We start from the raw sequence: 24347 nt of genomic DNA, 5'->3' as shown, positions 1-24347 counted from the left end.
GAGGCAGGGCAGTCTGCGCTGCCCCTTCCCCCGGGGCTGCCCCGCCATCACCGCCCCCGCCGCGGCTTCCCCGGGCCCCCCGCGGGGCTCCCGCAGCAGCGGCTGCCTCCGCCCGCCGCCCGCCCCCCGCCCGGCCGCCTCGCGCGGGCAGGCGGCGGGTCCGCCCGTCTCCTCCTGCCACAAGCCCCGAAGGGGGAGAGTCACCTTGACCGCCATGCTGCGCCCGGCGAGAAGGAGGAGGAGCCGCCCGCCGCCACCCGCCCGCCGCGCCGCCGCAACAGCCGCCGCCTCAGCGCTGTGGTAACGAGCGCCCTGCCCTGCCACGCCTGGCGCGGCCGCTCCCCGCGGCGGGCTCCCCTCAGCGGCCGCAGCAGGTCTCAAGGGACGAGGGGAGTCCGGTACCGGAGCCCACCGGTACCAGCCGTGGCCCTACCTCCTGCTGCTCCAGCTCCTGGCCCGGGCCCCTTGGCGGGCGCCCCGGGCAGAAGCGGTGTCGCTGCCCCGTGGCCCCGCGGTAGCCGCCACACGGCCCCACCGCGGGGGATGCGGATGACCCCGGGTCGCGCGGTTGGGGCGCGTGTCACCCGCTCCGCCAACGGCAGCAGGAGCGCGGCTGTGGGTCCCGCGCGCGGGCTGCTGATGCCCCTCCGTAGTGCAAAACCGAACTGTCAGAAACGCTGCCGGGACTCGTTTCTGGCTTTCCCCCGAGGGTCAGCACAGCTGCCTCTGTTAATAGCAAGTGATGAAACTTTACAGACCAACATTCTGGCATCACGGTGGCAAAGTGGTGGTAGCCCCATATTTCAGACAAGGAAACAGAATCACAAAGTAATCAATTCTGACTGGAATAGAGCGGCTTCTGACAGCCTCATAATACTTGAGCAGTAGAGCACACCTGCTTTGTACCTCAAAATGAAAAGCATGCAGGCCACAGCCTCAGGAAAGGAGAAATTTGTACTTTGGACAGTTCAATCTCAGTAAATGCTTATAGAAGCTGACTTAAGTAATAATGAATGTTTCGTCTTGGTATATAAGGGCCCAACAAGATCTCTTATTGCGTGTAACTGAAAAACATGAAAACGATGGCCTCTCTTACACCTCAGGTAACACAGTGAGATCTAAAAGTGCAGTATAGTAGCTGGGGGGTTATAATGGCAGTTACAAAACAATGACTTGCATCTCTAAATTCAAAAGAGCTGATTTTCTCTAGAAAGCAGAACTTTTTTTGGCTATAGGTCAACAAAAACTTCCTGAAGATACCTGGGAGTTCACACACTACCTGTGTGCCAGCTGACAGCAGAAAAGTTTTTCTATAAGTCTGCCTATTGGGGAAGTATTCGACCACTAAACTATGTTGTTCAGCAAGTCCAGGTATACACTAGTTGTACAGTAACTGTGTATCAGAAAAGGCCCTTAAAATTGCAGAAATCTCAGGGTCCTTCCAGCAGCAGCTGTGACAGGTGGTTCAGCACCTGCCTTCCTTTTGTACTGCTGATAAAGCTCCTCTTTTTTCTCAGCTTAGGCGTTAACAGTGGCACTGAGCCGTGGGGCCCGTATGTGCGGGAGGTGGAAGTGAAGAGGTTGCTCTGCCCCGTCCAGAGTGGAAAGGGAAGGTGTTGTATTTTTGGCTTCTCCACAGAGCGTTAACACCCGGTGCGGCCCGCGGGCTCGTTGCTCCGCGGGGCGCACCCGCACTCCTGCAGCAGAGGCCGCAGCGGGGGACACGGGGCACGCGCGTACTCAGCCCGCCTTCCCCGCACGCGGCGCCCCTCGCGGTTGGGCAGGCCCGCGCTGGGGCGGGGGGGGCAGCTGCGAGGCCGCGGCGGGAGCACTGCGCACGTGCGCCGGCCAGGCCAGGCTGCTTGGGGGCGGGGCTATGCAAACGAGCAATCGCGCGAATGCGCTTCTTAAAGGCTCCCGCCCGGAGCTACGCCGGGCATGCGCGCGTGTTACGCGCTTCGCATAGCGCTGCTATTGGCTCCCTGCCGCCTTTCGGCGGCCGGAAGCGGAAGGTTGTCCGTATGCGTTCATTTCCGGCGAGTGGGTGCGCGGGTTGATTCGTTCTGCCCGGGTGACTCGGCCGCCGCTCTTCGGAAATGGCGGGTGAGTTCCTCGGCCTGTCCCGCTCCGCGCCGTCCGCCTGCGCTACGAGCGCTGGCAGGGCCCGCTCTGCCGCCCTAGCCGCTTGGGGCAATAGGTCTGCGCGCTGCCGGCGACCTGTGAGGGGGAACGGGGTCCCGGGGCGGCTGGCGCCGCTCTGCCAGGCTCATGCAGGCGCTGGCAGGGCCCCGGTGCTGCCTGCGCCTGGGAGCGCTGTGCCCAGGGCATGGGGCAAGGCAGCGGAGCGGGAGCTCGGGGCGGCCGTGCGGGTGGCCCGCGGAATCAGAGGGCTGGGTGGGGATTGCCGCTGGCTTCGGGCCCCCCTGTTGCTGTGAACGTGCTGCTGCTGGGCAGGCGTCTGCGGGCTGGTGGTCCCCACGCTGAGTGGTGACCCAGACTGTAGCTCCGTGTCCACTGCTTTAGTGGGAGTGGAGAGGGAATCAAAAACCTAAGATTGTTTTTAGTTAGAGCTGACTATCTGAAGTTAGAGGAGGAACTTTCTGATGAGACTTCTGGAAAGAAGGTGGGGTTGGATTTGTAAAGCACTTGAAAAATTATAAGTGGCACGTCTTCTGTCCTGGATTATGCTTTGAAAAACAGACTGGATGCAATTCATTTCTTATTTCCTTCTGTGTATGCTCTAGAAGACAAGTGGTAACTAGATAATTGCTGGTGGTGTACATGCCACTGTAGTTCATGAATGCCTGTTTATGAAAATGACTACATGCAAACACTCGAAATACCCTGAAATGTCAGTAGTTTTTTAAAAGAAGCATCTGTTAAACAGAATTATTAATTTTTACTTGCACCTTTCAAATATGTTTTATTGGTAAAACTTGGAGCATTTAAATATTTTTATTGTCGTGCCCTTCATACTCAGAAACTAAGAGAGAGATACTTGTGGTCTGTTTTCCAGTTCCAGAGAAGTGCTTGGGATTAATCTCTTTAGTCCTTTTTACACGTGGTAGCATATTGTAGCTTTTTTGACCTATTTGTTCAGCATTTTGGGTGATTTTGTGTTGTGTATGTTTTCTGCTTTTGAGAACCTTTTTCTAAATATGTTCCTTGAATAATAGTGACAAACTTTCACACCTCTGAACTCTTTAAAAAAATATTTTTCTTCAGGGCTTACTGCTATGGAGAAGAAACTGGCTGAATACAAGTGTAATACAAATGAAGCAATTCAGCTGAAACTAGGTAATGTTACTTTAAGTATTGTGCATTTGACACTATCATATTTTAGTACCTTCTTAAGAAACATCCTTATAATTAAATCCACACAGGTTTAAGTATGTACTCATTAACGTAAATATACAAACACAAGAGTAGGAATACATAGTCTAGTTTTGCTGAGGCTACTACTATTAAAGTACAACTATAGAAAAATCAGTCCCCTCTCTGAATAATAGCATCATCAACCATTTATTAGCATGTTACCAGAGTACACTTGAGTTACTACTTATCTTATTTTCTTGAAGCATTCATTGTGTTCTTTTAGTTTCTCTTTTCTTCTCCAGCCCCTATGCAACCCTTAGGTTCAGTCCTAAGTCTGTGTCATCTTTGTGGTGACCATAGCAACAGAACTTATTTCTGTAGGGTTACAAATATCTAATTATATATTTTAAACTTCTTTCCTTTTCCTCTTTCTTTGTTGGGGGGGAGCAGAAATAGAAGCAAGAAAGACAGAAGACTGAAAAGTACTGTTGGGTTGGCTTTTTGCTGCCTTTTCCCCCTCACAAGACATTTTTAACAAAAATTGTGTGAAATATGAGTACAAAAATTGTTAGTCTTTTGATAACTGTTTATTGTTCTCTGTAACTAATTTGCTTACTAGGACATGCAGGACACTAACAGAATTACTGAAATCTTGGTGGGTTTGCTTATATCTCACATGCAGCAGTAATAACTTGAAGAATAAAGCATGCCTGTCTAATTTTTAATCTTTCTAGCCCTTCAGCAATTTGTTCTTGTGAGCATTACAAATGCCATATTTTATTAAGAAAGTAAAAGTAATGAAACTGTTAAGCACTTTCCAGAATTACTACTAGCGATCAGTTCCATATAGTTTAGTGGCATTTTTAATGCACAATCACCTTAGACTTGTGACCCAAAATATACTTAAGTCTTTAAGCCACTGTAATTGTGAAGTATTTCTGTTCTTAAACATTGTTTCAAATAATTATTTTATTATGAGAGTGACTTTTTTTTTTTGTCCTCCACCTTTCTAAGATCAAAGGAAAGAATGAGAGATAATAACATGTGAGTGATTTTTGTCTAGAAATCCAAGGAGCTACTATATCAGGTTTCAGGGAGACTGCTAGAATATTTTTAATTAAGGTACCCATTGCCCATCTCAGCTAATATTTTTAGCTTCCTTTTTGCTTTCAGAGGGTGTAGGTGTTCTACATATGAATTATATTAAGAGAAAATATGAGAAGCTATGAAATTGTACCATAAAAAAACCCCACATGTATTTCCCACATGCATATAAAAGCAGTCATACACTTTCTTCTTTAGGGTGCTTGGTGTTCAAGATGAAGTTTAAGGCAGTAATGTTCAGGAGATTATATATGTGAAATACATACCTGTGTACATCTGTGTCAATTTCTGTTTTATTCTGCTTAATTATTTGATCTCCTCAGATCAGATAGCATGCATCTAAATTGCACTACATGTCTTTACTTCATTTGTATGCCAGCATAACATAAATAGGTTCATAATTGAAGCTGTCTGACTCTGTAGTGGAAGAATGTGTGAACATCTAGTATGGCATCTGTGGATAAACAAACTGAAGCTGATGACTCGGTCATGTTCTTTTTTTCTTCTCAGTTCGCTTTCCTGAGGATTTGGAGGATGACAACACAACATTTAATCCAGAGTATAGCCATCAAGTGTTTGGAGACGAGTAAGTTAAAGTATCTGGAGTCAAAGAAATGTGTCTGGAAGAAGAAAGCCACTTCCAAATTGTTAGAAAACAAGAAATCCTGCCATAACAAGCTATTGTAAATGACTTGGCAATACTTCAGTTTTATGACCATATAGTTTAACAGTGTCCTTGGTGCCTAGCTCATAGGGTTTGAGCCTCTAGTCATTTTATATGCTGTTTCAAAGGTAGATTAGCAGACAATTGAATACCTGATTTTGTAGTCAGAATTTCCTATTTAAATACGTATTGTGTTCATGGCATTTTTTGAAGATTTGGAAAGAATTATCGATTCTAGCTAATAACTTTCACAGTAATGTGTGCCAAACCCCACTATTTAGCAACAGTATATCAATTTATTTTTTACTACTACATGGGATTTTTAGTGAATAAAATGTAGAAGTACTAGCGGAAACTCTCATTGTTGGCTGTTCTAGATCATTGAATGTTAACTCTATTGAATTCAGGGACTTATTTGCTCTAATATGTACACTTCTAACCAGTTAGACATGCAGGGAATACAGAAAAATATTGTTTTCTCGCTGACTTTCACTGATATTGTATGGAAGTTAGCCACCACATCCTAGTGCTGAAGTGTCATTTAATATTTTCATAGAGTGAAATTCAACAATTTGGCCATAGTTTAAAAAAAAAAAAAAAAGGACACGAAGGGAAATCCACATGCATGTGTCTGTGGACTTTTTGATGTAGTTAAGTTTCTTAATTTCCATTTCCTTTAAAAACCATTCTAAGTACTCCCAAGTAGGATGAACTACCTATATTAATTGCAATAAAATTAGTTGCACTACAGAGTGTTTCAAAAAGGTGGACCAAATTTGAAATCACTATGTATCTGTCCATCTAGTGCAGCTATCTTTGACAATAATTATACTTTTAGTAATGGGAGAACTCTTCAACCTGGCAGGATAACTAACAAGCAAATTCGTGTTCTGGCACTTTTGTGTCACATTTTAAATTATGAATATGCTACCATAGAAGAAAAATCTTAGCAAAACATGAATTTAGCTATGCATTAAAATAACAAAATTAAAATAACCTGTTTCTTTGTGAGTATTACTATTTTCTGCAGTTCATTTTTTTGCCTGAAAATAAATTCTCTACACTTCACAACAGTATGGTGTCTATGTTCAGGCAACTCATCTTTTCAAAGTGTGAAGAAGGCTTTTGTATTCTATACTTTTTTTTTTTTTTTGCATTTACTCAGTTGTAGTTAGATTGGATAAGCATATAGCAGCTATCCACCAAAAACACACCTATTGCTATGACTGGTTATCTGTCTGTATTTTATACAATATAAGTTGCAGTTGTGTATCCCAAATATACTACACTGCAAAGTAAGTTTTAATGAATGTTACTGATCAATTAACATAAACATTAATAAGTTTAAGATACTGAGGTACATAAATTCAGTATTAGCTGTTTCAGGTATACTTTCTTCAGCTGTCACAATAATTGTATAGACACTGCCTTACTGAGTTCAGGAAGATGTTCCATTTCTCCACTAGAGGAGAAAAATAACTAATAGAAATAGTGTAAGGCATGATCTCTGTCAAGGTACTGCACATCCAGTTTGATTCCGTTTTCTTCTTAGGAAGCTTGGTATACCTCACTAGGAAAGATGGTGTGAACATCAGACCTTATTAAGTGAAAGCTTTATGACATGACTGTTTTGCTGTGATACTTTATATAAAGTTCCTGATTCCTCTTTTCTCCTTCCTCAGTGAAATCGCCTTTGGCTACAAGGGATTGAAGATTCTCTTGTACTATATTGCTGGTAACCTGTCAACGCTGTTCCGCATTGAATATACATCTAAAGTTAATGAAAAGTTTGACTGTGTGGAGGTAAAGACAGAACCAGACCTTCACTTAAAACATTATTAAGAAAATGTAGAGATATGGACAAGAATTGTAGGTATAGTAGTTTGCCACCCAAACATTATTTGTGTTAAAAGCAGACAAACAAAACTTCATTTGTTGCTAGTTGAAAAAGGTTTCTATTGCCCATACATTTTCCCATTTTTCCTCCTTTGACTGCAGTACCATCAACATTCTGTCAAATTAGCACCTCGTGTTTGCGCTATACCAAGGTCAGTTCCACAAAAAAAATCACAACTTGGCAAGTCTGCGTTCCCAAGTGAACTGTCGCCAGGAAGAAGACTAGCATTGGTGGGTTTTATATTGGAGAGAATTCAGTAAGCAGGAAAAGGAGGTTTCTGTAAACACTGCTTGAGTTGGGATGCTCGACGTTATCTCTTCAAATGGCAAATATGGAGAGCAAGTAAGGCTGAAATGAAATTTATATGGAGAGCAAATAAGGCTGAAATGAGATTAGAGACTTTTGGTTGGATATTGTGTGCTTTATCTCTTACTTAAAGGAATTACAATAATGTAGTTGCCTGCAGGATGTTTGGATTTGGATTTTTTATTTTTTTCTCTTTTTGCCTACAGGTTTTCCAAGCTTATAGAACATTTGTAGACATATTTTTTTTATTCCTCCTGCATATATGCTCTCAGAATAATTTTGAGATAATCCCACAAAAGCTAAGCTAATCAGTCTTTCAACCATCTGAAGAAAGGTATATGGTACTTAAATAGGAATAAAATATCTTCCTAACAGTATTTTTAACTGATAAATACTTGTGGAAGTATCTGTAAAATTATTTAGAAAAACTTTTTCAGAGTGGTCTCTGCCTTAAGAAAATTTAATGTCATCTGAGTTTTACTTAGTTATAAGAAAAAAATTGAGTTGATTTCTTTGTGAAAGAGCTATTGACATGGTTATTGATAAATCTTCATAATACTATTTAGTGCAAATTACTATATGTTTGCACTGACTTCAAAATACTCTGCATGAGAAAAGCTTATTTTAAAAAAATAGACTTTTTTATGACTTCAGGCTGTATTTGAAGTTCCTAATTTGAAATTCGTTGCAGTATATTTAAATATTTTCAAGGAAGGGCTTATTCTAAATGAAAAAATACTGGAACGACTTCATTAAATTAATTTTAAAGATTTTCCTTCCCTTGTTCTGAAGTTCTATTACAGTATGCTTAGTTCAATAAGCTAAGTGCCTGGACATGTCTGAAATGCTTTTGAGGCTAGGATGACATATAGGAGTGAAAGGTCAAGGCTGTTAATCTTTAGAAGGTTATTAAAAATAAGGGAAAAAGGGAAGCCTGTTGGCAAAACAGTAATCATTAAAATAAAACAGTCCAAACTTTCACCAATATAATTTTAAAATCATGTCACAACAGGAATTCACACCACAGCACCTTTTTACTCATGGTCTCTATTTTCTGTACAAATAACAAAGCCAGTTTACTTTCCTGGAGGAAGGAACAATGTAAACAAGGTCTTATCTTGCCCTAAGCATACTGCAACATTTTTGATTGCTCAGAGTCCTTGCTTCTTTCAAGCAGTTTCTTCTACTGAATTATTCCTCCAGTTGCATAAGTGTTTGATATGGGGACCAAAAAAAAGAGGATCTTTTTGAGCAAGGCTTCTGTATACCTGACAGAGTATCTATGAGCTTTGATGGAATTGAAATATTGTGGTTAACTTACCTTGTGGTTCCCTTGGTATTGTTAACACTGTGCATCCAAATAGGCTACTCCTATGGCTATATCTAAACCTTAGTAGGAAAAAAGATAGGGGGCTCATTAATCTTTTGCATTTGTATTTGCCGTTAGTTTAACCACCTTAAGATACAAATGTGTTTTCAGAGATGAGAACAAGCTGTAATTACAGCAGGTTGTTAATTTAAATGCATATTAACATTTACTTTTCTAAGTTACCTGGTTGCTGATCTTAGCTCATTCAGGATGATCATACTAAGACACAGACTATCTGCCATATATGACAGGTAATCTGTGCTGTGAATAGATGGTACTTAGGAAAGGACAGCAGCCTCTGCCTTTAACATAACTGGTTATAAGTGAGAAGTGAGTTTTAATGTTTGTCAAGGTTATTCACAATTTAGGATTTTGTATCTAAATATCCACACAAGCCCATTCAACAGCAGGTGGTTTTATTCTGTGATATTAAGGGGTTTTTTTTATTGCTAAAGCAGCTACTACAGTCTCTGCTAGGGACTGGCAGAAATATTTTTCCCAATACCACTATTTTTTTTTCACCAAGATCTTTTCAAACATGAGGAAAAATACAAGATCCTGAAATATCAGGAGCCAGACATATTTATGCATCTTAATATTGTCTCCATAAAGATGTATCTAAACCATGTTGGGGGAAGGCTCAGCAAAGTATGGTCATGTTTTGAACTAGAAGTTGGTGCTTCATTTAGTGAAAATGGACAGAATTTATCCCTTGGGTGGAGTTGATTCTTTCAAATATCTGAAGACAGCCTGCTTTTTTTCTAGTCTAAATACTAATAGCATTGACCCCCAAATTGCTTGCTGCTTTGAGATTTGCAGCTGTTCAAGTATCTTCCTTTTCATCTGGATTTTACAATGTGGTGGGGGAAAGTATTTCACTAAACTCTGAAACAGTCTTTACTATAAATGTATTTTGCTTTGCAGCTGATCTAATACATTTGCTTTACACAAAAGTTAATGAAAATGTAATGTTAATATTGGGTGTCCTGTTTTTTTTAAGTAATACTGCTGATCACTGTATTGCTCCTCACTGAAATTAATACATATAATTATTAGAGAAATTCAGCTTTCAAATATGGTTCTGTAATTATTTCAAATTAAGCCACTTTGAAACAGCATCTACATGGTATAAAAATGTCATATGTTCAATAATAATCTCTCTATTAAAATTACCTGGAGTCAAGAGCAGTGTACAAAGAGATGCTGCACACTTAAGCAGACCTATGAAAATGAAGCTTATTTACAAGCCTGTACCAGATTCCCCATCATCACCTCACATGATTCTGGTTGTGAAGGTAAAGAATTACAGGCAATGCTTCCATGAACCATAAGCTCATTGCTCTTGGCTGGTTTGGTTCAGGTTTTTGCACACTTCATTGTAAGTGGCTTTGTCTGTCTTTAGCACCAGTGCAATAGTCACCTGAACAGAAACTTGTGTGTCATCATGTGCATGCATGCCAGTTGGTAAGATATGAGTGTCTTGCTCTGAGAAAAGAAACTCTCACCAATATCAAAGAAATACACAAGGGAAAGGCAGTAAACAAATGTTGGTAACTCCTTGGATTATGAACACCTCAGAGAGAAGTGTTTAGAAAGTGCCTACTGTGTAACGGATGTTTCCATTAACAAGTACAGGTATTAATGAAACAAGTTATTTGTATGGTGTTGATATTTGAAGATTCCAGTATTTCAGGACTTACTGACCAAAAATTGGATCACTTAAACTTATGCTACCACTCACACTGAAGATTCTGGGATTTCCTTTGTAAGAAAGGGAAATCTTGTTAATGCTGGAAGTAACTGATGAATATAGTTTCTTAAATTACGTCAGGCTTCACTTCAAGGGGAGAGAACTTCAGGAGGTGTTAGATCAAAATATGCCATGGTCATGTAGAACTAGGAAGGATTATTTGCTGCTTTATCTGATAAGTTTCTGTTCACATGGTTTAATTCTTTCTATTTTATGGAAAACAAGATTGTTCTATGGTGAGAACCAGTGATGTATGCATTATCTTGCATGCAATTCAGCAGGTGAAAGTTTGTCTTCCTTCTTATCACTGGTGAAGCAACTTAAACGTGAGGAGAGCCATATTACTTTAAATTTACAAATTACTCATATCATACTTCATACTGCATATTCACTGGTTTTAGGTATCTTCCACATAGTATGAGTTATTGAACTGATACTTGGAAGTTTTGGTTGAATTGTAGATTATTTTTACATGCCTTTTTCAGACATATAAAATGAAAGTCGCTACAGGTTCTTAGTTGTGGTTTCTTACAGTTTTGTCAGCAGTACGGACTGAAGATCTATGTAAACAATGCACTTGCACAGTTGAAAAAAAATAAGCATTTCTAAAATGTGTTCCGTACAAATACTGCTTCTTTATGTAATTCATTGATTCTGAAAAATGGCTCATTTTGTGTCATGCAGTTAAATCAGTAATTGTAAAGAAAATATATTTAACTAGTATTGCTTTAAGAAGAATAGGGAAGGTTCCAATGAATGCATCTCCTTTGTTTTGAGAATGAAATGGATGTACAGATTGTATGTGTTTTAACTGGGTTCTTACACCAAGTATTGTAGAGCTATATTTTAACTGCTTAATAGCTCTCTCTACAAATATAAATATAAATGTTGGTAGTACCAAACCATTAAGAATAAAACTTGTTTGTGCTGAACTACATCCATCTTTCTCTACAGTAAAAATGTAACTGAATGATAAAGTGCTATTCATTTGCAGGTGCATTGCTTCTACTTAAGGGACTGTGGTTGAAAGGACAGGAATTAGTAGCATGTTGTATTAGCCTTTTGTAGTGTATTTTGTTCTAAGCATCTTAATTTCCCTGTTTTGAATGCTAAGTAGCAAGGGTCTTGGTTTTGAACTAATACCCATCATGCATGTAAACGGTGTGAAAGAGCTGCTTAGTAAGTTAACACAAAGTGTTCTTGTGTCAGTCCTTGTGGAAATAGATACAATACAAACATTACAGCTGAACTCACGGCAAACTCCATTAAGTAAAAACCTGGATTCATTGTCCAGAGAAAAGTTTGAATTGAATGTAAGCTCATTTTGTTGAATGTAATGTCAGGCTTTTAGGGCTTGTATTGAGGAGTACGGTTTTGTTAAGTTGAGACCAATTCATTAAGTTTTATTGCCTGGTGAGAAGCAGTAATACGTTATTGTGAAACTTCATCAAATATTCATGGTTAAAAAGAAGTAGTAAATGTATTCAATCAAGTGGTCTTTTGGGCTCTGAAAAGGATTATGAAGTCTGCTCAGCTGATGGTCTCTCACTTTCACTTTGGTTATCTGAGAAGAATAATTTTAGTCTCTGAATTTAATTTTGGTGTCAGAATATTTCTTCTTCTCCGGTGTATTAGACTGCAGGTCAGACTTGCTGACAGCATCCTTAAATAATAAAAATATAATTTTATGTCAAACTTTGTTTTCAAAATGTTCTTTGATTTGAACGTGGGATGTTGTCTTCTGAGTTTGTAATGTGTTTTGCAGCTGACCCTATAGGCGGGCATTTCAAGCAGGGAGACCTAAGAATTCGAGAGTGTGCTAGCTGTCACTTTCCTGTTTGGGAGCTACCATTTTTGGTGTTTGTCCCTTTTCCTCCACTTAGTTCAGCACCACCTAATACCTCTTGTAAGTTGTTTGTTTGGGAAACTGAGTTCTTCAAGACTGTGTAGCAGAGTCTCAAAGAATTGCTGGCTGGAAAGTCTTAGCTTCTGAATATGCTGCACTTTCAGAATAGCCATCAACACTCTCAGGTTTTACTTGAACAAATGTAACAATCTCTAAACAAAAGATGTTTATGAGCGTGTGCTGTAACTATGAGCTTTTTGATGCTTATAGTAGCTAGGTTGTGACCTTTGGATCTTGTCAGTGCAGCTCTTTTACTTGGTGAGCAACAGGAGTACTTTTTTTTTTTTCTCTCCAATTTTTCTAGTTACAGTTAGGCCATAGCAACTCTTTTATATTAATTTCTTATAGTACAGTAGTGACATCAGTGCTGTCTTTTTCTAATCTTCCACTGATCCTGCCCATTTTTATCGTCTCCAGGCAGATGATGTTGAAAGTAAAATTAGAGAAATCATTCCTCCTGGTTTTTGCACAAACACAGATGACTTTGTGTCTCTGCTGGAGAAGGAGGTCAACTTCAAGCCCTTTGGAATGCTGCTACACACATATTCTGTCCATAATGAGGAAGCTGGTGAAGATATAACATATCAGATATACAAGGTATGAAAAAATAAGTGAAATTTCTACTTTTTAGCGACCAAATTAAAGTGGTGCACTTTCAATGATGTTTCAACTATAGTATATAAATACTATAATTTTGCCAGTTTATTAATAACTATAAACATGCTTTTTTGTGTTGGATAATTTAATTAGGTTTTGCATATTTTTTTTCCTCTTACATCTGTGATAGGTTTCACCTGACTTCTCCTGGCTTTTTCCCTAGGCTGACATGACATGTCCAGGCTTTCGAGAATATCATGAAAGGCTTCAGACGTTCTTGATGTGGTTTATTGAAACTGCTAGCTTTATTGATGTAGATGATGAAAGATGGAACTACTTTCTAGTGTAAGTACAGTTCTAAAGCAACAGTGGACCTTATTACCTCCACAAAGCCTGCATTTTAATTATGGCTGGCCAATTATTGGAGCAGTATAATGATATTTTTCCCAGGAAAGAAAAACCATTGTTTGTGAGGCTTGAGTTTTTCTCCATTATGCTTTGGGAAACCTTGAGAATAGAGCTGAATTAAATGCTGTTGTCCGTTAGAGCCCTGAATGTAGGCTTAAACAGTAAAATGAGCTTTGCCTGTGTTTTCTTTTACTTGCCACCTATTCATCTTTATAATAGGCAAGTGCACTGAAGTGCTGTAAAGAGGCCTGATTTATCCAAGTTGCTGCACACCAATTAAGTGAATTGTACATTCAGAACATAGCAGGTGTACCCATTGGGCCCTCACAGAGTAGCTTGCTGACACTGAAAATTCAGTTGGAGAATGGAAAAGAAAATGGACACTGCATGGGAGCGCGACTGTAATTGACCTGCTTGGCTTTCTGTTTTATCTGCAGATTTGAGAAGTATAATAAGGATGGAGCTACGCTCTTTGCGACCGTAGGCTACATGACAGTCTATAATTACTATGTGTACCCAGACAAAACCCGGCCACGTGTAAGGTAATTGGCGGCGTAACTCGTGCCTTGCCTTTTATTTCAGAAGAGGGAACTGCTGAAGTTCCCAATACTTGTTTATAATGGTGTTGATTTGTTTAAAAAATTCCCCATTATTAGGTGGCTATGCACTGATTTATTTCATTGTTCCCTTCTGGAAGCGGAGGGAATCTCAAACAAATTCTGAATATTTAGCAATTGTAAGACTGTAAAAAAAAAAAAAATTATATATATATATATTTTAACATTGTTACATGTACTTTATAATGGAATACCATTTTGTTTTTAAGCCATTACTTTATGATGTTACCAAATGCATGCATTTGAACTGAAAAGACATTCTTTTGTCTGCAGCCAAATGCTGATCTTGCCACCATTCCAAGGAGAAGGCCATGGTGCTCAGCTTCTTGAAACTGTTCATAGATACTATATGTCTTCTCCAACAGTACTTGATATAACAGGTTTGTTAAATTTTTTACTCTGTTCACCTGTTTAATAAGAAACTTGCAGGATTTGCAGGTTGTTAGCCTGCAAACTAACTTTCATGTTCATTTGTCAGAATGAAATGGCCTTTTGAAGATTTAGCCTCAGCTCAGTTCAGGATTAATAGTGCCCTGGTTTACAGAAGAACTGTATATAATGTAGCTCCTTAAATCCTTTACTTGGAGAACAGCACACCAGGAAAATTCAGTCCCTAGCATGAACGGATTACCAGCTAATTAGCCATTTTATTGTGAGATGCACAGCTGAGTTTGCCAAGAGATCAAGCTTTGTCAAATTCCTTGTTCAACTTACTCCTATTAGCCAAAACTCAAAATTGGGGGATGGTTCAGGGAAACAAACTAAAATAGCATATTTGTGTAGTATGCAAGACAAAATTTTTCAGTCATTAAAAATCTGTAGAGAATTTTGCTCCAGGAGTATGTATTGCTGGTTGAAGGCACTCATGATACTAAAGATGTGTGCATAAATACCTAAAAAGAAATATTATTGAGGAAATGGTAGAAGTGAACAAGGGTATATGTGCATACAATTGTAACATAAAAATGGCCATAAACATGACATCTGTCTTGCGGTTTCAAGTCCAATGTAGGAAGAAATGCAGTTCAAACATGACTATTCAATTCTAGGTGCGGTCTCAGACCTAATCTTTGTTAGAAATAACCCCACCATTCTAATTAAAATACAACAGAACAGTTGCTTTCATAATACATTGCTGCAGGATAATCCTAATGTAAGTTAATCCAGCTCATAATATTAAACTTGTTCATAGGAATGTAAATGTAGTTATACTTTCTTAAGCAACAGGATATAATGTGCATTGTGCATTTACTTATTTACTTTTAATAGTGCAAAGCTTTACATAGCTTTTAGAGCTGAGGAGAAATAAGGTATTAACTTGGTACTGCATAAATCATGTGACATGTTCATGGCTCAGTGCCTTAAACTCAAGGTCATAGCAAACAGTAAATGTGTGCTAAAATAGGCTTTAATTTCTTTATGGAATAAAGTAGGAGAAAATTTGAATGCCATGTAGAATATTGCAAGCTATGGAAATTAAAGCTTTTACAAAATTATTGTCCTTTTTGAGAGGAAAACCAGGCTGGGCAACTTGATATGGCCAAGGTATTTAGTTAAGTAGCACCCAAAATTGTGAAGTAAAGCCTTTAACCTTTCTGAAAAGAGAAAATGAAGATCTACTTGTGAAAGAGCTAATGCTTTAAAAAATACTTTAGAGTTTCATATTTATAACATTTTGTTCTGCTTAAAGCTTGTCATCTTAACTGACACAAGGCAAAATGTATGCTGATCAAGCTTACTGATGCTGCCACATCTTTATTTTAACTAATCTGAGTGCAAAGGAATAGGATCAATTAATTTTAGTAGTTTCTCCAGCCTTTTTTGCAGAATAAATGCTATAAGACTTGCCATGCAAGATTAGGCCACTTAAGCACAAAGCATTTTAGCTGATACAATCATCATAAGCATTCTCCAACCTGAAAAAAATAATTGCCATTTGTGCAGTGCTGCATATAACACAGCAAAGACTTCTATCCCAGTCCTTCTTGGTAACTTATTAACTTTTGATCATCCTTAAACTGCAAGTGTCAAGTATTTACGGTGACCCTCAAAGCTAAAAAAACCCCACAGCTGGGAAATAAGCTGTTTAGCAGTAAGTTCTACAATGAAAGAAATATGTTCACAACATTGTAAACATTTTCCCTCTGCATAGTTTTAAAGTGGGAACTAAGTTGCGTATGGGACCGTGCATATGCACTGAGGTTCATGGAAGCTAGTTCTCGGTTTTGGTGGGGTTTTTTAGAGCAAGAGATTTGATAGTTACTTCCATTTTGCTTAAAATGGTAGCATAACTTAACTGTGATCAGCTTTTACTTAGGTCCTTTCAGCCTTTTTATTTTGCATAAGCTTGTACTTTGGTTCCTTGGGGATTTCCTTGTCTTCCTTGCTAACAAAGACTAACTCATTGTCAATACCTGTCTTCAGTTACTTTAGTTGTATACAGTAGGATAGTTTCACCAGAGTTTTTCCACATTATAACAATTTCTGTGTTCTGGTAGTCTTACTACTCTGGCAAATACAGAATAGATGGAACATACAGAGGAAAAGATTTATACATAAATTTTCCCAATTAATTAAATTTGATTAAATGTGTGTTGTCAGCCTCTGAGAAATGTTTGTATAGTACTGTACAGTGCTGCATACACAAAGTACTAGAAGATTTTTTTTCTGCAGTCTCTTTAGCATCTACTGTCAAACATCTAGAACTTTGATAGCAGTAGTTATGATTAAGCACAGTTGTTTATATACTGACAAATAGTGTATCTGCTTTTGTTTTCTGTAGCTCTTTGTAATTACCACATATGAGAAAACAAATAATGCTGATATTAACCATGTACTTTTTTAAATTCTTTCTAGCTGAAGATCCATCTGAAAACTATGTGAAGCTAAGAGACTTCGTTCTCGTAAAGCTTTGTCAAGATTTGCTTTGCTTTTCACCAGGAAAGTTAATGCAAGGTTTCAGTCAGGAAATGGTGACCGAAGCTCAACAAAAACTGAAAATAAACAAGGTATTAAATTAGAACGGTTGCAGTTGGACATATTCTTATCAAACCAGTAGAAAAACAGTTAAACATAGAGGTAGAGTCTTGTAATTTACACACTCTGGCTTATTTCAGCAGATTTTTAGGATGTATCCGAAAGGGAGATACCTAACTCATGGTTTTAGAGAAATGCTTTTTTTGAACCTAATAATTTTGTTCATGTAATAGAATTTGACATTGTTTCCATTTCTCTGAAGTGTATCCATACAAATAGCAAGTGTTGTTTTGGGAATGCAGAGCACCAAAGTAGCAAGCAACTACTACTAAGGCAGCTCTAAAAACTTGGAGAACTGAACAGTTAAATTGAACAACTAAATTTGCTGGTAATCTCTTCAGTGAATGATTAAACTTACTAGTGAGTATGGTAGTGAAAAGGCAGAGTCGTTTAATGTATTTGAGTGTGGTTTTATTAATTTTTTGAGACTTGAGAGCTGGGGGATATGAAGCCACATTCAAATGTGTTCATTAAAATGGTACAGCTTGTATAAGGAAGCTACATCTGGAGCCTTCTATGTCTGATATCTGAAACCTGAAAGGATAAATAAGCTGGTTTGGTTTTTATAACAGTACCTAAACATGTGCTAGTGTAGCAAACAAACCATCTTATTTTTGTTCTCTTGCTCAGCAAAAGAATACTTGGCCTTAAATTCTGTCTTCCTACAGATGCAACATTTAATAGTAATGTATAATAGTACCAACATGATTTTTTTTTTTCTTCCCAGATGTGATACTAGCTGATCCTCCTTCCAAAAGCATGTCAGTTTTTCTGTGTACTAAGTCTTTCATTTTCTTCCCCAGTAAACAGAAAACTTTTTTAAAATATTGTTGTTTCATTCTCATATTTAGAACTTCCAGGGGGCCTTGTGAAGGGCAGTAAAGGAGGAGGTTATTAAAATTAGCAAAGTAGCTACTGTTTAGTGAAATATAGCTTGATGTCAGTGTAGTTTCAATCGTTCAGTTCTTTGAAGTACTTTTGGACTCTGGCTTCTGGACTTTCTGCTGCTCATTTACAGCAGGTCCTTGAAGCACCTCTACAGCTGGTGCAACACTTAGAGACTCTGGCTGCACAGAAGAGAATGGTTTTGAAGGAAAAACAAGAATGTGTATTCATTTAACCCACCAGATGGGAGGACAAGTTTGACAGAGGCTTTGTCCAAGCCTCTGACTGTTTTCTGTTAAGCTGAGGAACTACTCTAATATTTCAATAGTTCTTTACTCTGAGTTCTATTGAGTGATCTCTTTATTCAGACATGGTTTTTGTTCTTTCTATTCATTAGCAACACACGAGACGCGTTTATGAAATTCTCCGATTGCGTGCAACAGATATGGGTGATGCAGAACAGTCCAGAAGTTATCGATTGGACATTAAAAGACGACTGATTGGTCCCTATAAGGTATATATTACATAAGTATCATTTAATGTTTATTTCAAGGCTAATTATACTTGATTTTACTTTCATTTCCATAAATGTAGTTGATGCCAATTATGTTGCCAATCAACTGCTATTAGTTATGCAGTGTTCAACAGACGCATATACAGATGCAGAGATTGTTCATACACAGCAGTGCTGAAGATCCTGTGTTTGGCTTCTGTTTCCTGCCCAGTTCCTGCAGAAAGTTACTACTAAGCTTATGTCAGCTAACTACAAGTGGCATGATACCCAGGTAGGCTTAAGGGGAAAAAAATGTCAATTTCTTGAAAAGGTTAAAAGTATCTTAAATAGACAAGCCAAAAATTTGAAGAGGGAGAAATGCTGTAGTAAGTTTACACTGCAGACTATGTATAGTTTAGATTCCTGTTCTACTTGTTAACAAGGTCTTTACAAAAGAGCTTGCTAGAAGTAACCTAGCCATATCAATATAGGATGTCATGCAGATGGAATATAAAATAATTTTGGCAGTGAAGTTTAAGCGAGTACTAAACTTAGTGAAAAGTAATTTTCTTAGTTCCTATTAAGCATGCTTCTCAGGATCTTCAGTATGGTTGGTCTGTGTGACATAAACTGATCTTTTGAGATACAGATTTAAAAAAAAAATCCTAGTTGCTAATGGCATCAGTCTTTGTATTATGAGTCAAAAGCCAACAAACAAATCTAGGTTTGTTGCTGTAACTAGGATGTTAGCTACTTTCTTCAATCAAGTGCTCACTAAGCAAACTGAAGCCCTTCTGGAAAAGTTTTGGAAAGTATGAGAAGTACCATGATTAGCTTGCAAGTCTTCCTAAAGCAGCGCTTACCATGTTACACCAAAACAGCAAAACTTTGATTGTACTCATGTTGGGCTTAGGTGGGCTGGTAGCAGAAACGAGAACCCAGCACTGTATTAAATGCTTGTCTGATCTGGAGATAATAATATCATGTCATGCTGAGTGACAGGACCTTAATCAAACACTTTCTATTCTCCTTCATGAGTGTCTTCTCTCATTTGCTAAATTTCACTCAGTGTCCACTACAAATAAGGCTGTGATTTTTTTTTTATTTTTTTTTTATTTTTTTTTTTTTTTTAGCTAACAGGACTGTTAAATGGTTTCAGTTCATTCACTCAGTGCTGAAGCCATATGGGGGAAATCCAGAGTGCCATAAGCAGTTTCAATTCTGGTGCTTCTAGCAATAGTTTCCACTTCAGTCTTTGCATGCAATGAATTCACTAGTAATGAATGGATATTTTTATTGCTAAATATGCAGCATTGCTACTTCAGAATATTGCCCTTTTAATTTTTCAGTTATTTCAATGAGGATTCAAAAGAATCCTTAAAGCAACCAACACCTTTTCCTTGATTTTTTTTAAGTTGCATGTTCTGAAATACAACCATCTTGTTTATGGTATTTCTGTGTAGAAAGCAGTTCACTCATGCACTCGTTTTAAACAATGTTTCCAATAAATTTTAGTCATGGTGCTGTTTTCAAAAACTTCAGAACTGCAATTAAAATATCTTCTAATGTGTGTAGTAATTTGGAGGGGAGGGGAACAGATTCTAATAAAGAATCAGGAATATTACTGCCTACTCTAATGCTGCTATCATTTTTTTATATAAAGCACTTTACAGCTTCATTTGAACAGTGCTGTACAGATGTAGAATAATTATCAATTGCCACTGCCTTAATTTAGTAAAAATGATATTGCATCTTACAGCTATTCCCTGGCTAACAGTAGCAGAAATAAAACTGTATCACAGGTGTTTTCAGTTGGGGTTTCTGCATACATCTATTCCCCTTGAAGACTTCACATTAGCAAGGAGGCTGTTGCTAAAAATACTGAGATTTTTCTGTATACAGCACCATGAGATTGGAATGACTGATACAGCCAACTATGTCACTCTCTGTATAAGCGTGACTGATACAGGAGAGAAAAGATTTGGTATCATAGTGGCCAGGGCATCACTCTAGGGTATTTCAGAGGGTGAGCACCTTATGAAATTTCAGTTTCACTGTGGCTTCTCCATTTCTGAAGAACTGTTTCTTATGCTCTTCAGTGGCCTGTGCTGCTAGATGTGTCTCCTTGATCATGTCTCTGTCCTTCATGTCATCCCTTTTGGAAGTAAACACCACTGCTGTGCTGCTTTTATTAACAACAATGCTTTGTTTGGGTTTGCTACTTGAGCAGAATATACTTTTCTGCCCAACTCAATAACTCACTCCCAATAAGTCCTCTTGAAACTGCTCAGGTAAAATGTCACTGATGTACCTGGATATGCTGGTAGTATGTTTGGAGGGAAGTGGGTATTGAAACAACTGGTTATGTAAAACATGCAGGGAGTTTGCTTTTTACCTGGAATCTGGAGATTAAAGATGGCCTAATGCTACAGTATCACATGTAATGGGTATTTAAAAGCTGACACCTTTTTTTTCAAAGCTAACATTTATAATCTTAACAAATACTCCTGTTAATTGAGCAGGCTTTGATTTATTCTAGAATAAGGAGGTTTTAGATTTTCTAGAGACAGAAGCTTGCTCGGGAGATACTCATCTCTATTTTCATTTGTGCAGCTCATCACATTTTGAGTATTTTACGAATTTTGACTAGATAGAGCTAACATGAATCAAACTTGAAAAGCTTTTTGTGCTGCTGTGCTGCTTTTGACTTCCTTTCTACAAAGAAATGCTTCTTGAATATTGACTAGAAATGTACCTGGAGGCCTCACAAGGATTCTGATAAACAACCTCCCTTTCTGAACTGAACTTTGCCTGTTTGTGGGATCTATAAGAGATTATCAAAGTTTTTCTGATCTTATTTGGCTGTGTTCTGCAGTGCCTCCTCCTGACTCTCAGCATGAATCAGAGAAAGCAAACAAATTTTGCTTTGAGAGATAGTTGTAAAATTAGAGAAGGACTTTTATTTTGAGACTGATGGTAGAAGTGGAATTGTTTGGGAAAATTTTGTTTTTAACAAACTCTGATTCCATAGGCATTGCAAATACTTACTGATAAGATGCCAGGCATACATTATGCAGCATTTCAATAAAAATGAAATATATGCATTACATTCCACTTTTTAAAAGTGAGAGAAGGCTGAAGAATGGAAGGTTACTAAGGAACTGAGCAGTTCAGAAATAGATATCAGCTGTATAAATAAATCTGGGAAAGGAAAAGCACCTCAGTGCTCTTGTATTTAAGAAACAGATTAAAACATCATATGTGACACAGTGAGGGAAACTTCTCATCTCCTCACTGTACAAATATGTATGTTTGTAAATAATATTATTGCATTTCAGTGCTGTTACCGCTGATCCCTGGTAACTTGAATGATTTGTGACAATTCATGAAATGTTTTCTGTGTACAGGAGGCTTGAAACTAATTTTTTTTTTTGTAGTCAATTACAGGGAAATTAGTTGGCTGAACAGCCGTGTAATGGGACCCCAGTGTGATTAATGTCAGCATAGAACTAAGTACCCTGGTCAATTTTCTGCAGTCTTGTTTTGCATACCATACATCTTCAGCAGAAGTACCATGACTTTGGTTAAGGAAAGACTTTTAAACCCTTTTTTACTTCACTGGTTTATTGATAATACAAAAACTATGAGACTTCAACAGAAAAGATGTCTTAATAAAACACTGTTACTGTTTTTCTTAGGGTTAGGGACAACTTACAGAACTAAATACTGAAATTGAATAAATGAAATGAAATACCATAATATTGATTATTACTGGTTGTGTTCAAACTACTGTTTGTTTGATTACTTAGAAAAAACAGAGAGAACTTGCCAAGATGAGGAGGTGTTTAAGACCGGAGGAGCTGACGAATCAGTTGAACCAAATAGACCTGAACATGCAACATGAACAGTTAGAAGAGAGCTTCCAACAGCTTGTTTCAGACTATCGAAGAGTCCTAGAACGAGTTGCACAAGCATGAGGATCCTGCCTGGACAGAAAACTTGCAAATTTATATAGTGTTATAAAGCACATCCTTAATTGCCACTTAACTGCAAAAAATCTCATGTGACGTTTTAATCACATTAAAAGTGACTTGTGTTTCTGTGCATTTTGAATATTTTCTATTTTTTTGTTGTAGATTTTTAAATGTTGTACTTCAGGTTTGGGGGCACTTATTGCTGAAATAAACAATGTAGATTCTCAGATACACTATCACTTCAATTGTATTAATTTTCTTTTACCTTTCTGTTTTCCCTCAAGACTTAATAGATATCTGACTAGTAAGTTAATACATAAATCTAACCAATACAAGTATTGCATTTCTCATAAGTTTCTCCTAACTTGATCTTTCTCAGGTTGTTCTGCTTGGATTTATTGTACTGTGTAGGGCCAGTGTGCTTTTCAGTTTAATGTGATATGGGCAGGTTACAGGACTGGTTCTGTGGTCTGGCTGGATGCTTTGTGGGTATGGGCTCTTTACTGTCTCTTAGAAGTGGTTCCTGCTCCCATAAGCTATCAGACCCATTCTGCTTAAGCTTGTGAAGGGGCTTGAGCATATTCTTTTTCAAACCCCTAACTTTACAGGTTCATGATGTTGGGAAAACTCAGTTGGGGAAACAGCCAAGACACTGTAAAGACTCCAGAAGCACTTCTGCTTTAGCTAGCGCAAGAAACATCCAAATCTGTCGGAAGCAAGTGCCTTTATATAATTTCTTGTCTCCATCCTGCTATGCATTACTTTTCAGAGTTGAGGTTAGTTCTTAAATATCTTGTCTCTGGTCCCTCAAAGGAATAAATTCTGCTATATTTTATTAAAACTTTAGAATTGATTTGTCTTGGCCTGTAATCAAAAGGACTTAATCTGAATAAGGATGATTGAAAATTATTAACCATATTTCATGGTCCTAATGGAATTCAGGTCCAGCTTTCTAAAGTGGAGTTTATAGACTGACAGTTCTCTACTAACATCTGATAAGACATGGAGAAAGTGTGATGTTTTCCAAATGTTTAATACCTCTTGTGATTTTTATTTTGTATTTTCTATTAAATTCTTTTTAGGAGTTTTGATTCTTTTGGCTGGGATATCTGGTCTGTATGATATGTCATTCATCTACTGCAGTATCCAAAGCTATTATACTCAACTTCTTTTAAAAGACTTCTGATTGTAGTAGTAAGCCTGAAGGTAAGTTCTGGGATTTTGGGGAATTGGGGTGAGTTGTTTTCTGTTTGGTTGGTTTTGGTTTCTTATTACATGTGTTTGGGTGGTGGTGGTAATAAGGTAGAAGAAGGAAAGATGAACTGTGCTTTCATTCGATTTCTGTGTGGAGGTCCAGGGTACTTGGGCATCTGGGAAGTCTACACTAACACTGCCTGAGCTTTTGTGTTACTAAGGCTGAAACCACTCCTGAAGAAGCTTATGCCTTTTAAGAAACTGTAGGGCTAACAAGAAAAAAATGCTGCCTGATGGGCTGTTTGCCCACTTAGAGAGGCTGGACATTGCTTCCCTCTTCATAAGTTATTTTTCTTTGGCTGGGGGCAGCATAAAAAAGCAAAAGAGTCTGGCATATCTGTTGCTTTCATCACCCTCAGGTTATGTGGATGTCCCAAAAGGGCTGAGAAGCGTCATGAAATGTAGGTTTGATGCTCGAGGTAGTGAAGGTTGCCATAGTCAATTGATGGTGTGGGATGGATGTGAAAGAATTACTGAGCCAAAAGGACAAAATTGCTTTCCTTAGACAAATACTGAAACTTCTCTCACACAGTGACTAGGGCAGATTAATCTTTTCATGACCTGTTGGAATATTTTTTTCCTTTTATGTTAGCACTATTAAAAGAGGTGAGCTAGCACCTCCGGTTCCCTTAGTGGTGAAGGTGCGATCTTTGGCTGAGCATGGGTTCTCATTCCAGGATGGGCTGGGAACATTCTAAGCTGTTGGGATGTGCCTGTGGACCGTAAAACTTATGACCCAGTTTACAGGAACTATCTTGTTACTGATTCTTGG

At 38.3% G+C, this 24347-nt stretch overlaps 2 protein-coding genes across 6 annotated transcripts in view; one reads left to right on the top strand and one right to left on the bottom strand.

Annotated features, from left to right (window-relative positions):
* Positions 1-453, bottom strand: part of SLC25A12 (solute carrier family 25 member 12) — a 49962-nt gene extending 49509 nt beyond the window's left edge. Inside the window, exon 1 of one of the 2 annotated variants that reach the window (XM_082056500.1) lies at positions 434-453. Coding sequence is in view for 1 of the 2 variants with exons in the window: in XM_082056499.1 (XP_081912625.1) it covers positions 205-216 (12 nt within the window). In the remaining variant the exon portion in view is untranslated. Of the gene's footprint in view, positions 1-204; positions 302-433 lie in introns of those variants that run through there. The other variant, XM_082056499.1, reaches the window with a different exon arrangement.
* Positions 454-2000: 1547 nt separating this feature from the next.
* HAT1 (histone acetyltransferase 1) lies at positions 2001-22552 on the top strand. 4 transcript variants are annotated; one of them, XM_082056504.1, is made up of 12 exons: positions 2001-2103; positions 3226-3297; positions 4930-5005; positions 6766-6886; positions 12729-12908; positions 13132-13253; positions 13754-13858; positions 14207-14313; positions 16790-16941; positions 18252-18368; positions 18503-18639; positions 22157-22330. In XM_082056504.1, exons 1-12 carry the CDS (start codon positions 2097-2099, stop codon positions 22182-22184), a joined length of 1224 nt encoding a protein of 407 aa, XP_081912630.1. In that variant the 5' UTR covers positions 2001-2096; the 3' UTR covers positions 22185-22330. The 4 variants fall into 4 exon arrangements, with proteins under 4 accessions (XP_081912630.1, XP_081912628.1, XP_081912627.1 ...); XM_082056502.1 differs by having other exon boundaries at positions 18485-18639; XM_082056501.1 differs by having other exon boundaries at positions 2003-2103; positions 18580-18639; positions 22157-22552.
* The last annotated feature ends 1795 nt before the right edge of the window (positions 22553-24347 follow it).

The sequence above is a fragment of the Streptopelia decaocto genome, assembly GCF_964273445.1.
Source record: "Streptopelia decaocto genome assembly, chromosome: 6".
NCBI lineage: Eukaryota > Metazoa > Chordata > Aves > Columbiformes > Columbidae > Streptopelia > Streptopelia decaocto.
This window is presented reverse-complemented; position numbering and strand designations above follow the sequence as displayed.